The sequence below is a fragment of the Nanorana parkeri genome, unplaced genomic scaffold (genome assembly GCF_000935625.1).
Source record: "Nanorana parkeri isolate BGI_ZX_2015 unplaced genomic scaffold, ASM93562v1 scaffold233, whole genome shotgun sequence".
Taxonomy (NCBI): Eukaryota; Metazoa; Chordata; class Amphibia; order Anura; family Dicroglossidae; genus Nanorana; species Nanorana parkeri.
The window spans coordinates 516,997-535,419 of NW_017306501.1; the positions used below are offsets into that span (position 1 = coordinate 516,997).

Below are 18,423 nucleotides of genomic sequence, written 5' to 3' on the forward strand. Positions count from 1 at the left end.
GAGGAGGGGGGGGGAGGGGGGGGGGGCTGACGGGGGGGGGGGGGGGGGGGTTGCTGGCAGGGTATGGTCACTTGTGATGGGGGCTAGGGGTTGCTGTGCTGAGTTTTAGTTCTGATGGGGCAGTTTGGAGGCGCAGGCGCTTGACCGTGCTGTCAGCGGCTCTATCTGGTATCCCGCCTAGGATGTAAGCCAGAGCATCCCACTCAGCTCCTGGCAACCGGTGACGTCAGTAAGCTGGGCAGGAAGTCGCACAGAGCGTCCCAGGTTGCTTAGTGCACCCCCCAATGAGATGCCGCCTGAGGCAACCACCTCAGGCTGCCTCATTATAATAACGGGCCTAAGGACAGCCGATTTTCATTTGAATGGGCTTCCGACCGCAGCAAAATCACACTAAAAGAAGTACAGCAGCCTTTTTAGTTAAACAAAAATAAAACGCTTCGCACCACATTGCATGGTAATAGGTCACTATGCCATGTGGTGTGATCTAATGCACATGTAATAGCAAAGTGCATTGGGTGCCATTTAAAAAATAAAGGCAGCACACATCGCATAGATGTGAACGGACTATGTTAGGGTTTACATCTACCCAGGGCTATCACACCACATTCACACTGGAGCGGCTGTCCAAAGGTATTCGGCTGTACGAATATGCGCGGAGCCACTCTAAACAGAAAACAACAATGCACTTTAATGTGCATTGTTCAGACTATTGCAGGGACCGCACGGTTTTGTAGTCCAAGCATGAAATAAAGCTGATTCCGCACATTATAAAATAGCCGCAAAGCAGCGGAATCGGTGCAGTTTTTTCACATATAGCGTTTGCATCCCATGCGGTCTTCCGCACGGGAAACGCAAACGATAAATGTGAATGGAGCCTCAAACTCAAGGGAAGGCAAGTCCAATTTTTTTTTCCCCCTTGATTAGTGACACATTAGCATGAAATGAAATACATGTAGCACTTGTAATATATGCAATACTTGGACAGCTTGGCTTTACACTGTATGAGCTCTAGAGAGCCCCCCACTATTGGGGAGGTGATCCAAATATACCATGTTCTATCATGTGTTGAAGTGATGATAATGCATTGTGATTGGCTTATATCTAAAGGTAGAAAAAACCCATGGGTTGGTGCTCAGCATGAATTGTATTGGTAATGACATCAGTGAGGACACTTTGTTGTTTACTCATGACAGTATCTGAGATCTATTGATTCACTGGCATTGCTCTGGGACGCAACTGAATCTGGACAATTTCCGTCCACATTTTTTTTTCTTCTTCAATACTTGCGTCATCGGGTGTGAATTTTCTCAATGTTTCTTTAAAAAATATTTCTTTTTGTATAGCAAGGTGAAGAAACCTGCCCAGGTATTTTTGCATGCCATTTTGATACCTGGTGCAGTTTATTCTGCAGTATTCATACTAAGCTCTCACTGCAAATGTAGTATATTATGATCAACAGACACCCCATGCTAATTTAATATTTCATTTGTAATGAATGCAAATCACCATCAGCTGGTAGAGTAGATAAGACGTGTTTTCATATGTGCATTTTGCATGTACTGTCTTTGTCTACATATGGGAAGCCTGTATGTGCACAGAAAATGTATACTCTGTCTGCTGCATAGTTGTTTGATGTCTCTGCATTCTACTCCAGCTAGGTGATTTTAACCACGTTTTTAATTTGTTTTTATCAGAAATGATCTTCATACCATGATGTACACTGATATAAATACATTTCTCTTACCTTTATACTGCAAAACATATAAGGCAGGCACTCAAACTGAATGCTTAATCAGTATGTGAGCTCCTTGGCAGAAATAAATGGCTGCAGTATTTTCCAAATTTCCTTCAGACCTGTAGTGTCCAGGTAAAAAAAAAAATGTAGACGTTAAATCTTTCACGGAAAACTAAAAGGAAAAGGACAGGTTGACTTTTAGGTTTTGCTTATTTAAAGTGGAAATAAACTTAATTGGGGTCGCCAGTGCTCTTGCCATGTGTAAGGCCAGTATGCCATAATGTGCCAATATGCTCTACACATGGCTAGAGCACCCCACTCATGTGATAGACATTACATCGCTGGAGAAGGGCAGTGTTATGCAAGTATGCCATGAGGTGCAAATATGTCAAACACAGTGCCCTTCTCCAGCAATGCAATGTCTTCTCACATGATTGGGGTCCCCAATGCTGTTACCATGTGTACAGCATATTTGCACCTTTATGGCAAACTTACCTTACAAATTGCCCTTCTTCAGCGACGCAATCTCTATCACATAACTGGGGTCCCCAGTGCTCTTGCCCTGTGTACGGCAAGCAGTGTTTGCACCTTATGGCAGACTTGCCTAACACAGTGCCCTTCATCAGCAGTGCAATGTCTCAGATAATTGGGGTCCCCAGTGTTCTTGCCATGTGTACGGCATATTTGCACCTCATGGCAGACTTGCCTTACACAGTGCCTTTCTCCAGCGATGTGATGTCTATCACATACAGTTGTGCTCAAAAGTTTGCATACCCTTGGAGAATTATCTGTACCATTTTTTTTAAAGAAAAACAATAGAGTAGGCAACACACTCCCCTTTTTTTTTTTTATGGCATTCATACAAAACTTTGGGTCATAACAGAATTGCACAATCATAAAACAAAACATGGCAACAAATAAAAAAATGAAATGACCCCTGTTCAAAATACTGTGCATTGCCCCCTTTAGCATCAATGACAGCGTGCAGTCTTTTGTAATAGTTGTCTATGAGGCCCTGAATTCTTGCAGGTGGGTATAGCTGCCCATTTGTCTTTTCTAGGTCTTGCAAAGTCTTGGGTCGTCTTGTATGAACGGCATGCTTGAGATTGCTCGATGATATTCAGGTCAGGAGACTGTGATGGCCACTCCTTCAATTTTTTTTCTATTGGAACCACTGGAGGGTCAACTTAGCCTTGTGCTGACGGTCATTGCCGTGCTGGGAAGTCCAAGAGCGTCCCATGCGTAGCTTTTGTGCACAAGAATGCAAATTGTCTGCCAGTATTTTCTGATAACAGGCTGCTTTCATCTTGCCATCAAATTTTACAAGATTGCCCGTGCCTTTAGAGCTCACCCCCCCCAAAACATCAGTGAGCCCCCACCATGCTTCACAGTAAGGATGGTATTCTTGTCACTATGGGCCTTGTTCACTCCTTTACAAACATAGCGCTTATGGTTGTGACAATAAAGCTCTATTTGGTCTCGTCACTCCAAATTACAGTGTGCCAGAATCTGTAAGCCGTGTCAAGGTGTTGTTGGGCATATTGTAACTGGGCTTTTTTGTGGCATTGGCACAGTAAAGGCTTCTTTCTGGCAATTCGACCATGCAGTTAATTTTTGTTCAAGTATCGTTGTATTGTACTCCTTAAGGGCCTGTTCAACGATGTCCGTTTTCTGTGCTGACCTGACCCATACGCTCCTGCACTAAAAATGCATCCCAATGTATCCCTATGTGTTTTATGGCCTACAGTTCTCACGTGAGCAGTCCGTTCAGGTTACGACAGAAAAATACTGCATGTCACATTTTGTACGGTCCGGAAATGCAAAATGCGTCAAAAACGCACTGCACTGCAGCTAACATACTGACAGCCCCACTCAGCCCAACAAAAACGCGGCAAAACACATAGCACCGCGTCTGCTTATCCGCACCTGATCAGGACCTGAAACTCGTGTGAACAGGCCCTAAGGCAACCACACCATCTTTTTTCAGAGCAACCTGTACTTCTCCTGAGGTTACCTGTGTTTTTTTTTTCTTCTTTGTATTCCAAACAGTTCTTCTGGCAGTTGTGGCTGCAATCTTTCTTGGTCTACCTGACCTTGGTTTGCTATCAAGAGATCCCCCAATTTTCCACTTCTTCCTAATAAGTGATTGAACAGTACTGACTGGCATTGTAAGACTTTCGATATCTTTTTATATCCTTTTCCATCTTTATAATGTTCCATTACCTTGTTACGTAGGTCATTTGACAGTTCTTTTCTGCTCCCGATGACTCAGTATCCAGCCTGGTCAGTGCATCTATGTGAGGGCTAATAAACGCATTGACTATTTTATAGACAGACACTAATTGCAATTTAAAAAGCCACAGATGTGGGCCATTAAATGTATTAATTTGCTTTCCAAGTCGACTTTTACAAAGTCTCTGAACAAAAGTCCAGTCTCTTGGGTATTTGGGTGGTGTATAGAACAATTTTCACAAGTGTGAGTTCCTGCAGGCAGCTGAGCTTTAGTCTGCCACTTATGTATGCTTTACATCAGTGTTTTTCAACCAGGGTTCCAGAGGTTGCTAGGAATTCCTTGAGCAGTAAACAGTGATGGATTGAACTCCTGCCTGATGGTGCCCACACAGTTCTGGCAGCAACACCACTCAGCAGAACCACTGGATTGGGACCAGTGGACCTTCTTCTTTCATGTCTTAAATAAATAACCACTGGCACCAGTGATCATGTTCGCTGTCTGTAAAGGGAAGATTCTTCCCACTGACCACCAATGTAAGGAGCATTCTCTCCACTCTCCAACAATGTATGGGGGCCTTACACTGACCACCATTAAATTGGGGATTTTTCTCATGGACTTCTGTTTCAATGGGCTTTTTTCTCCCTGATCATCCGGGTATTCTTTCCATTGACCACCAGTGCAAGGAAGCCCTTTTCTCATCGACCACCAATATAGTGTGGCTAATGCACCATGAGCTGTAGGTAGAATTCTTTTTAGCAGGGGTCCCTGGAAACCTGAATATTATTTCCAGTATTTCATCTTGGGTTGAGAGTCTGCCCTACACATTCTTCATAGAGCTTCAGATAATTGACCTAGTTTATTATATCTGGATGTAGGTGTTACCTATACCACTGAGGTCTAGTGTTTTTGTATAAAATGATTACTGTGCTGCTATTGCACTCTGCAGCAAACAGTTAAACACAGCCAGGTGCCTGCTTGTTGAGTATACCTGTTAGACTTGTCCTGCTTTCTAGCTCCATCATGATGGGCAGTCATCCAAAGCCTCTCTTCCCCTGCTTTCATTGCACATGATTCAACTGAGAGTCTGCATTGTCGATGGGCAGTGGCAGCCAAGAGTTCTACTGTGAGCAGGTGACCAGGTTGTATTTTGAGTTTTTTGCCTATGGTGACTGCCATCGGAATGCTAATGCAGGCATCTGGAGAAGCCTGCATGATATCTTTTAGGGTGCTCTGAAGCTGATTTCAGTAAGGAAGTTGGAACGTCAGCATCTCACTATAGGTTCATCAATGTAACAAGCAGTCTCAGGAAGATATAGGAGTAGTTAGGCTAAAGCTGAGGTTGATAATACAGTGATCTAAGGTTTGGGACACTTGGATTACTCTAAAAGATAAATTAAGGTACCGTATGTGATGTCTACAGTAATATTATACATTGTTAAACACCTTGCCTCAAAAACTACACTTATCGTTTAGGGCTTGTTCACACCACATTAAAATACATGCAGTCTTTATATGTCTGACTTTGTTCCTTCTGTGGGAACGTCTCTGTCTGACAAATTAAAATCGATGCACACCTGGAAATGGTGATAAAGCACACAATTAATTTAGATTTTCACGTCTGCTTTTATATGTTTTGTCAGATTTCCAAAAGTAAAACTAGTTTACTGATATTGAATGAATGGTGTATTTATTATGTGAATTCTTAAGTGTTAATGCATGAGTGTTTTTTAACTTTATTACGTTATTTAGTATTTATTCCAACAAATATTCACCATATATTTTGTGTCAAATTATTCGATGTAATATCCAAAGTACATATATGAAATGGCCATACACTCAATATGTTTACTTGTGCTTTCCCAACAATCCCTTGTGGTATTAAAATTGGAAATAATAACTAATCCGATTGGATTCTTGCCGTAGGAATGCCAGGTGTCCCCATTCGAATGTGGCCGCTGTACCCATTAAGGTTAATGACAGGGTGACAGTGGCCACATCTGTAAGTGGCAGTCTGCATGTAGTCAAATACGATATGATTACATGAGGTTTGGGATAGATGATTATCCCTGGAGGTATCTATCCTGTGTCCAGCGACAATTATCTATCCGAAACGGTGCGCCTGGCATTTCGGCCGCAAGAATCTATAGGTTTATGCCGCAGGAAGCACAGAATGTGCCACGTGTCCTCCTGTGAATGGGTCCTTAGCATGACCTTTTAAAATGTTTAAACTTCTAAGTACTCCTGTTGTGTCCCTCAAAATGCTATAGTGATACATCAAAAAGCTCTCTACTGCTCCTAATAAAACAATTTTGCGATTTATGTATTAAAATGATTCTAAGATTTGTCCTCATTCAATTTCAGAAAGCATAAGGGATGTTATCGGAAGAAAAATTAAGATTGCTGTGCGGAAGAAGGTGAAACTAGAAGTCAAAGGAGACAAATTTGAAAACAAAGTGCTGGTATGTAAATGATTTATCGACAAATGTCATTTTACACGTTTTTAGAGAATGAATGATAACTAATAAGACAGAATGGTAAGCGGTACTTTTTGGTGCAGTAGATGGTCAGTCACACAAAAATTTCTCTGTTACATGTTTACATCTATCTGAAGCTCCAAAGTCCATGTCATTCCCACTTCCTCATAATTAACTTGCTGTGGCAGGCGAGCAGGCATAACAACTGATGCTCAAGGATGAATCCAGAATCCATCTTGTACTCCTCTCACGCCAAAATATTACCTTCTGTTTGTTTGCTATTGGTTTGTGCCCTTATAGGTGGTCCTGCAGTGTAGAGGTTGAACTTCCAACCATATTCATTTGTCCTACCTGCTCAACTCTACATTCCAGCAAGGTTCCTTTTTACTCCAGCAAGGCAAATTAATAAAGATAATATTGGGAGGGGGAAGAGGTGTTAGAATTGGTTCATGGTTACAGTAGTAAGCCAGTGGCTAAAATATTATTTAGTACATTATGAACAAAGAATGTATTCCTTGTTTAATGGTTTGTTATTAAAGTGATCACAACTGGTGGTCTGTTATTAAAGTGATCACAACTGAGTAATTGTGCTCTCCTGACTGTGATGTTAACGATTTGTGCCATCACATTTTATTACGATGAACCTCTGTAAGAGTGCCAGCAAGCTGATTAGGCCATTTTTAGACAAAGGCCTTTTTCGCACAGTTCATGAAAGGTTATCGACTGCGTGACGCTGAAGGGAAGTAACAACATATCCAGATTAACTGATATCTGAAATGTCCACATATACAGTGTGTCTAATTTAGGCCTTTTTGTCTTGATTGGCTATGCTTAGTGGCACCCTAACAGAAAGTAATACTGTAAAGGAAAACTACATTGGTAGCCCTAAAGACACTTCTAGGATAGAACCTCAAATCTTTTGCCTTGATATGCAGACATACTGTATACTAAAGTAAAAAAATAAAAAATCACCTCATGGAAATTGTTGTCTTTTTCAGCATTTTTAAACAGGCACACACTGGATTTTGTATTCAAACATTGTAAAATAAATAACCAAAATATAGATTTGTCAGGTGGAGAAATTAAGTACACCCCTACATTTGCCACCACGTTTAATACAAACATACAAAATTAGAATCAGGTGTTCCAGATTAGATGTCAATATTTAGAACCTCCTCCTGAGAGTATGCAGGTCCTTTGTTATTTAGGAGCTGTCTAAGGTCCTCAGATAGAAGATTGTGGATACCTATTAGTCTTGTAAAGGATTTAAAAAGATCCCCAAAGTATTTGAAATAAATAATTCTACTTTAGAGAAAATATTCTACAAGTGGTGTGGATTTCAAATGACTAATAATTTGTCCAGGGCTGGCTGGTCAAGAAAATTCAGCCCAAGAGCTAGTGGTTTGATGTCAAATGATGTCTCAAAGAACCCCAAAATTTAATTGTGGGATCTGTTGCAAACTCTTGCAACAGTTGATGTCAAAGTGCATGCATCCACAGTGAGAAAAAGATTGCACCAATTTAAACTGCATGAGAGGTGCAGAGAAAAGCCTTTTCTGTCCAAAAAGAACATTAGAGCAAGACTACAGTTTGCCATTAACCATATACGCAAAGGCCAGGCCTTCAGGAGCAATGTTCTTTGGACTGATGAATCAATGAGAATCGTTTGGCGCAGACCGAAGTCAGCATTTCAGGAGAAGAAACTCATGGTGCTGGAAATGTTATGCTTTGGGGTTGCTTTGGTGCTTTAGAGCCTGAGCAGCATGCCGTCATTGAGTCCACTAGGAATTCGGCATCATATCAAAGTGTGCTTGAGAATGAGAGGCCATCTGTCCAAAAGCTGAAGCTGAACTGAAAATGGATCTTTCAACATGTTAATGGTCTGAAGCACCCTAGCAAATCCACTAAGGAATGCCGCAAAAAGAAGAAATGGATAGATATGGACTGGCCTAGACATAGCCCTGATTTGAATTTCCTTTTAATGTTGTGGAAATATTTGAAAATACACTCTGGGGGGAATTTGTCAAAGCTGGAGCAGACACAATCTGGAGCAATTGCCCAGGGCAACCAATCGGCTTCTCTCTTTTTAGTTCAGTTAAGATTTGACAATGAAAGAGAAAAGCTGATTGGTTGCAGTGCACAGCTGCCCCAGATGTTGTCTGCTCTAGTTTTGATCTTTACAGGAAACATATTAACTCAATAAATAGGAGGGATGACCACATACCTTTTGCCATTATACTGTAAATATGTTTCTGGTGTGACCACCCTTTGCCTTTTAAAGTACAACTAAAGGTGCCTGTATCAGTCTAAAGAAGTCCCATATCCCGTTACTCTGTAATGCACAAGTCTCATAAAGTAAACAAAAACTTCCTTTACGTTCTGTGACTGAGCCTTTTGTGTATCACATATTCTCCCTCTCAGATGCTGCAGCTCACAGTAGCCGTGTTTTCAGTAACAGGCAGTACTGGAAAACCAGTGGACAGGACTAGGTGTAGCCAGGTGCTGGTTAACAAGCTAGGACAGTATTGCACAATGGAGAACAATATGATGGTAGTGCTCAACAGTAGGGGTGCCATCAATTTTGTTCAAATCACTATTTGTGAAAATGCAGCCCTAGACATTCAGGGAACCTTCACTGTGCACACCAGGCCTTGTGCATTTGTGTATAAGCGAGTTGTGTTTGGCTGTATTTCCACTTTGCAGGTATGGCTTTTAGTTGCAAGTCCTCCATGAAGACCACTTATTATAAAACTTCAGCATGCTGTAGATGGGTGTATCAGAGTCCCACTGGTTTCTTCCATCTCGGAGCTCATAACAGTGCTGGACTTCTTCTTCTGATAGTGGGTTGAATGAGAAAGGATGCTCATGAATGGGGGAATCTCTCCTTCTGGGCTATTGTATTTTGACAGCGGCATGTTTGCCGCTGTCAGAATACCCAATCAGTGACTGCAGCTGATTTTCTCCTTCGACACGAATCAATTTGAGAAGTCAACTTTTGTCAAACGTGCCTACACACACTGGTCGAATTTTGGCAGCAGGAGCAGACCAAAAATGAGTTTGGCCAGCTTAAGCTTGATGTGTGTATGTGTATACATGTATGTATGTGTATATAGATATATCTATATATAATATATCTCTGATATGCTGCGTTAAGTTTCTTTGGCAAACCACTGTGTTTTTGGTCCTCAACCTTTTTTATGCTTCTGCGGAAGAGCTGGCTTTTGCAAAGTACTGTGTATGTATAGAAGGAAAGAGAATGTAATACAAAATAAGGACCAGTTTATTTTGTTTGTTGCATGTGTGCAATTTGGCATGTGTGATACTTTCCTGGTAGTTTGTCTATGTAGGTACATCTACACATAATCATCATTCCAGTGCTGAATTGTAGGAACCGCTTGTTTTTTTGCCTATAGCTTGGGGCAATGCATTGCTGACATTTCTCTGTATATGTGGAACTGGAGCATGAAGTAATGTCTCTGCACTACCTGTGCCTATGTTTACTTTATAATGAGTCATTCCCAACTTATAAAGCACAGGGAAAGTTTCTTCCTACAGGAAGTTAGTCATTCTTAGTCACTAAGATTGTTCGCAAACGTTTTTATGACTTCCTCCAATTTTCACAGTGGTAAATTCTATTACTTTCTAATTACTTGCTTGACTTGGCATTTTATGAGAGAATATCTGATAGAATCCATGGAGCAGTCAAATTTGAGAAGCCCCGCTATATGTTTGCTATATGCGTTCCCATTCACATCATACCTAAAAATAATCTTTAAAAAACGATTTCTTACCAATCTAGTTTGTTTCTTTGCAGCAGGTTTATAAATATAACTCTATAGGCAGCTTCTATTGCTGAAAATAGAATGCAATGCGGAGATAAGGGACAGACTGAGGGATGAACTCCAGGTAAAATTTTTATTAACCCTTGCAGTCGGCCTACCTCGGTCTAAGGTCCCTGAGTCATCACTTTCTATACACAGTGTATAGGACGTGAGGACGCCGAGGGACATACCATCACTGTATCGGAGGAGAAGACAGACTAGAGGGAGCACTGTCAGAACTCTGTTATTTTCCTCCCTAGACCAAAATGAGTAGTTAACCCTTGCACTGTGGGGGTAGCCCCACTGCAACAGTTAATACAATTTTTGGCCACAGTTCTTTTTTTTCCACTTTGTTGTTTAAACTTCTTTTTTTTTTTTTTTTTTTTTTTTAGTAGCAAGTATTTGCCTGTGCATTGAAATTGAAGATAACATATGCACAGTAAACTATATTGCATAGTCGGTAGATATAGAGAAACAATAAAACACAAGAAACAAAACAAACAAAAACTAAAATTATTCCAGCTAAAACCAGGATCCAGGGGTACCAGTAATGAGTGTAGCCAATATAATTACATACCTTATAGATAGAGGGAATATGATGGGTTATTCAGGGGCGTGTATATGAGATCCAGTCTTTCTGTTTAGAACAGAATTGTGAATGGGTATTTAGCCTAAAAGCTATCAACCTTTTATGTTGGCAGTTCAGTTGTACTCCTGCTATGGTTTCCTGCAAGGTAGGTACATAAGGCTGTTTCCAGCTGGCCACAGTTCTTTTTTAAGTCCATTAACATACAATGTACCACCCAAGCCTTGAGATCTTTAACGCTTTGTTAGGACAGACGGTCTAGATTAGAACCTCTTGTATACAAAAGATCTGCCAGCACAGTACAGACAGGGTTGATTATGATAAATGATAACTTCCCAGCTCCTTCCTTGACATCACATAGAAGTGGAAAGCTAAGTAAGCTTTTTTTTGTTTGTTTTTTTAGCAAAGGTAAGCATCACATCTAAATAGGCAAATGTAGGTTTATTTAAAAAGCTGCTGGAATTGGAGGAGCTGTTGAAGTTTCTGTATAAGAAAAATAGTAACAAATTAGACGGGGGTAGTGCTATTGGGCCCATGGTGGGACTTTAATCAAAAACCCTGCATATTTAGCTTATGCTGTCAAGTTCATGTTATGTTTTTAAATTGTTAGGCTGTGCTACACATGAGTGGTTATAAGCACATTTTACTTATTTCAAATTACTTTTTTTTTTTTTTAACCTGAGATTGGAGAGATACTAATGGCACAGAGTACATAAATGGTATTTAGAGGCTTGCTCAGACAAGCGGATTTAACTCATTGTAACAGATTATACGTGTCAGGTCCTGGCCAGAATGCACATACAAAATAAATGAGACCATGCTTAAGGCTTTATGACCACTGATTGCAGTATGTGCATTTTTCTGTCTCTGATGGCTTTGTGTGGGCAATGTATAAACTGATGATCTTTGAGCTTGCATGCGGCAACTTGCAATAGAGGAAAAACTAAAGTTACCGAACCTATGTTGGTCTATGGGGAATTAGACATGTGTCTGTTTACATCAGATTACCTCCAATCCAGCACGGTGAGGTCCATTGAAATGGAAATCTGATCCGTTTGTTTTTCCGGACCTGGCCGAAGTCGGGATAATTGGATGTAAATGGATGCTTGTCTATTTTGGCCCAACTGCTCATAGACCTAACATTTGGGCTTTCAATCAGGTTCAATAAAATAAATAATCTGCGCTTCTGGAACTAACTAAAATAAATTAAAGCGTAAAGCAGCTAAGAAAAAAGGAGAAAACTCCTTAAATTAAACGAAAAAGATTGAATCAAAGCGCTAAAGGTGTAGACTATGAAGATGATAATATTGAATAAAATCAAGTATTTAAGTGAAAAATCGAGTGATCCAGTGAAGATAGTAAGTGGACCGGAGCTGCGTATTTTAACCTCAGCCTAACATATGGTTGAATTGATTTGATACTTATAATCAATTCAACCATATGTTAGGCTGAGGTTAAAATGCGCAGCCCCGGTCCACTTACTATCTTCACTGGATCACTCGATTTTTAACTTAAGTATTATCTTCATAGTCTACACCTTTAGTGCTTTGATTCAATCTTTTTCAATCGGGTTCGCCTGAAAAACTGACAGGCGGACCTGATCACAAAGCTGTGTGAGAGGGACCTAATGCAGCTGATCTTAAAATAAATGCATACCAACTTTTGGGAAATTCAAACCGAGCATATGATGGGCAAAAATGCATGAGCAGAAATTACCTTAAGGACTGGTTCACACCTGGGCGTTTTTCAGCGCTGATCGAATCGCTGAAAAACGCTCAGCAAGTGAAATCCCATGAATCCCTATGGGCATGGTTCCCACCTGGGCATATTTCGGCCCGTGGAAGTGCGCTGAAAAACGTCCTACGCCCAAACAAGTACAGGAGCTTCTTTGGGGCGTTCCGCGCGTATCCATTGGTATTCCCGAGTGTGCCTCAGGGTTAACAAAGCGGTAACCCCGAGCCACACTCGGGAATACAGCGTAGGACTTACCTTGTCCGCGATTCCCGCTGTGTCCTCCGGCCGCTGCCGACTTCTGGGTTCCGTCCCTTGAGAGCGCCCGCGTCACAGGCGGGCGGAACCGGCGGGAAGTTTAAAAGTTTAAAAAAAAACCACAAAAAGAATAGAGAAAATAAAGGAAAAAAAAAAATCATACCTCCCCAGGGAGGTATAAAAACGAGCGTCGAACGCGTGTTTCACTGAACGAAAAAACGTGCTAAAAACGAGCAGAAAAAACGCGCCTATGGTACGCCCAGGTGTGAACCCAGCCTAAGTGAAAAGCACATGTCAAAATCATCAATGGGTCCTGAAATATATCCAACTAAAATGATATAAACGTTTCCTGTAAATTTGAGCTTTTTCCCTCCCACTCAACTTCCCAATTGGTCAGTAAAGCTGTTTATCATTAGGAGGACCAAAGGAATGGCCGAAAGGTAAAGGGTCAAACCTAGATGGGACAGAATAGGATGACAATTGCATCTATGAATCTGTATTCAAGTACCTATCATTGATGACCTGTTCTACAAAGAATCAAACTAAATGACTAAATACGTAATAAATGTTGGCAATGGAGGTAAAATATGTAATCATTTTGCTTTCAATGCCCTAGCCTAGTCTATAGAGTGGAGGTACCCCCAAGGATAAATTTGTCTTCGTTTTGACACGCTAAGCCGTTTTTCTTACTGTATTTTTTTCTTCCCGTTAGTTACCAATCAGCATCATACCTATTCTGAAAGCTTGCATTTTGAGCTGGATGTTGCTGGCAGGGCCACCCATGGATCAAATTTCAGCCAATACAGCAGTAAATGTCCAGCTATAATGCCCCATTCACACTGAGCGATTTATTGCGCTAGAATGCAAGTCAATAGAGCTGTGCTCGTCGCTACAGGACCCTTTTTTTTGCTGCGGATGTCGCGCGATTGCACTCGGTCCAATACAATAATTTGCGTGATATCGCGCAAAATGGCAATCGCGCGACAAACGTGCGATTTGCAATCCGCTCAGTGTGAATGGTGCCTTAGAGGAACTTCACCCCATTTCCAGTAGCCTCCCCCCCCCCCTTTGATTTTTTTTTTTTCTCTCTTTCCCACTTGCCTTGTTCACTTGGTTATCCTGAAATGACATACTCGAGTGTCCACAAATCCAGCGCTGTCCTGGTTCAATCCACCATCTGCTTTACTTACGCCATCAGGGGACCAACTGTCTTTTCCGGGTTTTTGCAGCTGACCCCTTGCAACATGGCACATCAACAAGTCATTTTCATAGGCCAAAATCCTGGAGTTGCAGGGAGTCCTGAAGAAAAAAGTTATTGATGAAAAAATATAAATGACCAATTATCAGAGAGGAGGTAGGTTGGAATGCAAGGAGGGAAAGTGGGTGGGGAGGATGAAAGTCCGCTTTAGTAAAAATATCGATACAAGGTGTCAAGGTACAAACTTGAAGTCAAATGACTTGACATACTTTTCTTATACAGAGGGAGGTACCACAACCTTAATACTATACAGACTATATAGTTTTTTCTAAACAGCATGACAGCCAGGAATCTATTATATTCTTTTTCAGCAAATCACTTCAGTTTATGGGCACATGCACACAGGTGTATTAAAATACTCCCATCTACACTGAATCTTTCAGCCAGTGAAATAAAAAAAAGCACGCTTTGGTGTTTGAGGACATGCATTTAGCGGTCTATGTGCTTACACACGTTTTATTGGCTAGAATACTCATTTATTCTTGCCACTAGAATTAATGTACAAGCATACATTTGTTTACGTACGTATATGTGTAAATGATGCCAGTAGGCTGCACTTCAAACGCAGGTTTGGGGGAACTTTATTTTTATAAGATGTTGAACGCTGCTGTAACATGCAAATCTAAGCTCCACAATGTGCATGGACACTTTGGCTAAAACAGGGCAACCTTCAGGCCAGGTTCACACTTGTGCGATCCGTGACCGCGAGGTCATTGAATCGCACGCTATTGCTGATCGCGCTGGCGGTACCATTATTTTCGAATGGCACACCAGTTTCACCAGGCAGATCGCAACTAAAAAAAACGTGCAGTGTGTGTCACAAAAATAGGTACATGTATGTAACCCCATTGACATCAATGGAGCTGGCAGAAAACGCTTTGTGCAACGGCACACGATTGTGCGGTTCTGTTTTGGCGGACCTGATTGTAACTGATATGGGGTAATCAGATGTTAACGGACTTCCCATACACCTAGAATGGGTCTGATTTAGTTCAGTGTTTTTTTGTGATTAGAGGACAATACTTAATGGACACAAATGTGACATCCTTTCCGTACTGCTCCGATCATGGATCTCCTGCTGATTGGAACGGACGGCGCCCATGTGAAAGGGGCCTCAAGGAGGTTCTTTTAAGGGGAGATGGATACTATTTCATTAGGCCAGTTACAATAATTACAAAAGTGAAATTATTTCCTCCGGCATAAAATAATTACTATGAACTGGTTTTCCTAGTGCCTCTGTTACTGCTGCATCTGATTACACACAGCAAATAATTGTGTGGGTCAGAGGTGCAATTGTGCTAACTAAACAAAATGTATATTTTCTAGGTATTTGTTAATATAAGTTTAATGTAACCAGGACTTTTGTGCTACACCAAAGGAAAGCTGAGGTATTTAGGATCAACGATGTAGTTAAGAATAATTTATATCAGAAATTCTGGGGTTATGTCCTAAAGGCACAGCCAGCATGTGATTTAAGCCCTTGAGTAAACCGTGCTTGCAAGTCTGAACAGATTGTAAATTCCATTAGACTCCTTTCGAGAATTAGAAATGAAGTGGGAGAGAGCAGTAAATGGCAAGCTGGTGTAGGAATGTACAGCTTCAGCCTGACATTATTGTACGAAATAACAATAACAAATATGCAACCTTTCTTAGCCAATTTACTGCGGCTCGCTAGTAAAGGGCCTTGAACAGCCGTACCCACAGTGACACGATCATATTGCCCTTTTTATTAGGAAAACATTTTTGAATGTGTTAATGATTTTACTGCTTGTATATACTGTAGTCACTTTTTGTATAAAACCTGGATGGGCAAGTCAGAAAAGCAACCGAAAAACCAGAAATAGCAAAATAATGAAGCTGGGACTAACTGGATGCTGAATTTTTAGACAAATTTGTCTACCCTGACATTAAAAAAAAAATCACCCAGGTCAACCTGCTGGCTCACTAACACCCCCCCTTATCACCCGTGTCAACCTGGGATTTCACTAACACCCCCCTTTTATCACCCAGGTCAACCTGCCGGATCACTAAAACCAAAAATAGAGCAAATTCCTCCATCAGCGCTTACGAGCATGGATGGATAAATGGACTGCTGTTTCCGTCGTATACTGACAGTGACTGTCTGCAGTTGTCAAAATACCCGAACGGAGCTAGCAGCTGATTGGCTGCTAGCTCTGTTCAGCCGAGAATTTTCCAACCGGCTCCTTCGATCAGCTGATTGAGGGATGCCAAGTGGAAGGGTGCCAACTAGGGCTGCAACCAACTAACCAATAATGAGAATAGTTGTCAACTATTCTCATTATTGGTCAGTTGGATCCCCTAGCTCCTCGATGCTGGGAGGAGGGCACAGCAAGCAGTGGGTGCTGGTGCAATAGCCAGCCTTCTATTGGCTATTAGAATTTGAAATGGCCAATAGCAGGCTGGCTATTGCACCAGCCCACTACCTGCTGTATTTACATTCAGCTGCCGTCTGCGGAATCTTGCCACTGGCAGCTCAATCCTGGCTAAAGCTATTCAAGAGCCATGTGCTTACAATACAATTATTTCTTGTATTCGTATTTATTTTTTATCCGATTTATTTGAAAAAATAATCGACCAACTAATCGATTTTATGAAAATAATCATTAGTTGCAGCCTTAGTGCCAACAGTAGCACCACAGTGAATTTTGGCTGGTTCCTCAAGAACCAGCCCACATTTGAAGCCTTTAGAAACTGCCTTACTTAGGAGCTGGAGGACAACATGTGTTAGAGGCATACGTTTAGTTAATTGGCAGGATCATGATGCCTCTCGCTTCTGATTCTCGGCTCTAAAAATCATCCTGAAACAGATGGCTTAGATCAATAAGCTATAACAATCATTATTCCCAAACCCAGCCATATTTTCAGCAGTGAAAGCCAATAAGAGCTGAAAATACAGTCCTATACCTAAAAATAGCAATAATAATGGCAAATAACACATACATTATAATCCAGGGACTCAAGCATAATGTAGGTTAAGACAGGGTAATATGAATATTTTATGGGTAGGCCTTCTTCACATTTCTTATACTTAAAGGGAACATTTAGTGTTTAGATATATTTTCCTTATGTTCAAGAATATATATATATATATATATAAAAATGTTCTGGTAAATTGCATATAATGTTTCTTATTTAAGTTTCTAGAAAGCAGTTGTGTTTCTTGGCTCTGATAAATAAAAATGTTTACAGCACTTTTTAGAAAGAAAAACATAGACTTGGAAAAAAAAAGAAATCAGTCAGCACATAGATATAGAATATGCAACATACATATGTTGTAGGCTTCTCCACAAACCTGGCTTATGTTACTTGGCTGAGGGGAATGTCAATCAGGTGGCGGCAGGGGTTAACTTATCGTTTTCACCTAGGTGCGAAAAAACAAGTTATACTCGCCTGAACCGCAGAGCCGGCTGGCTGCTACTACGCTCCCTGAAGCCTGTCTCCTCCTCCGCTGCAGCGATTTGGTATTTCCCTCGGCATCCCAATGTCCTATACACTGTATATAGAATGTGCTAACTCAAGGAGCCGTAGGCCCCATTCACACTGAGCGGATTGCTGCACGATTTCCGTCGCGATATCGTGCATTTTTGCTGCGTGATATCGCAAGAAGTCGCTAGCCGATGATTTTCAATGGAGCTGTCTTAATGTACAGCTCCATGTCGCCCGTCGCGGTCGCAAGTCGCGCCTGCAGGACCCTTTTTTCGGCGGATGTCGCACAATTTTTCTATTTTTTTAATGCAGCCCAACGGTGAAGGTCGCGCTACCGTTGCTGGATCGTCGCTCCGAAAGTCTCGCTATCCCGGCCGGCTGGACCCTCTCCTAAAGGTATGTCGCTCAGTGTGAATGAGGCCTAAGACTGCTGCAGTGAAGAGGGAGAGGTTCCAGGGACTGGTGTAAGAGCAAGCCGGCTACAAGGATCAGGTGAGTATAACTCCCCCCCTCCCCCCCCCTTCTTTTTTATGTGGATTCTAATTGTTTACTTGTACTCTGCTTTGTACATGGTGAATGTGCACTTGTTCAGATGTTGTTTTTATTTTGATAAATAAAGTGTGTGTGTGTGTGTGTGTGTGTGTGTGTGTATGATTTACATTTAAAATTCAGTTATATGTGTAGCTACCCCGAAAGTAAGACCTAGCACTATCTTTAGGGATTTCTGTAATATAAGACCTACCCCGAACTAAGTCTTATTTTCGGGGTAGGTCTTATATTACAGAAATCCCTGAAGCTAGTGCTAGGTCTTACTTTCGGGGTAGGTCTTACTTTCGGGGAAACACGGGTAGATCGTATACAAAGTTCTATGTGTTATCCT

The 18,423-nt window shown here is 41.3% G+C and overlaps 1 protein-coding gene across 4 annotated transcripts in view; it reads left to right on the plus strand.

Annotated features, from left to right (window-relative positions):
* CARMIL1 (capping protein regulator and myosin 1 linker 1) overlaps positions 1-18,423 on the plus strand; it is a 263,519-nt gene that overhangs the window by 3,056 nt on the left and 242,040 nt on the right. For all 4 annotated transcript variants that reach the window (XM_018556313.1, XM_018556315.1, XM_018556314.1 and 1 more), the window contains exon 2: positions 6,330-6,427. In XM_018556313.1, the coding sequence (XP_018411815.1) occupies positions 6,330-6,427 (98 nt within the window). The remainder of the gene's footprint in view (positions 1-6,329; positions 6,428-18,423) is intronic.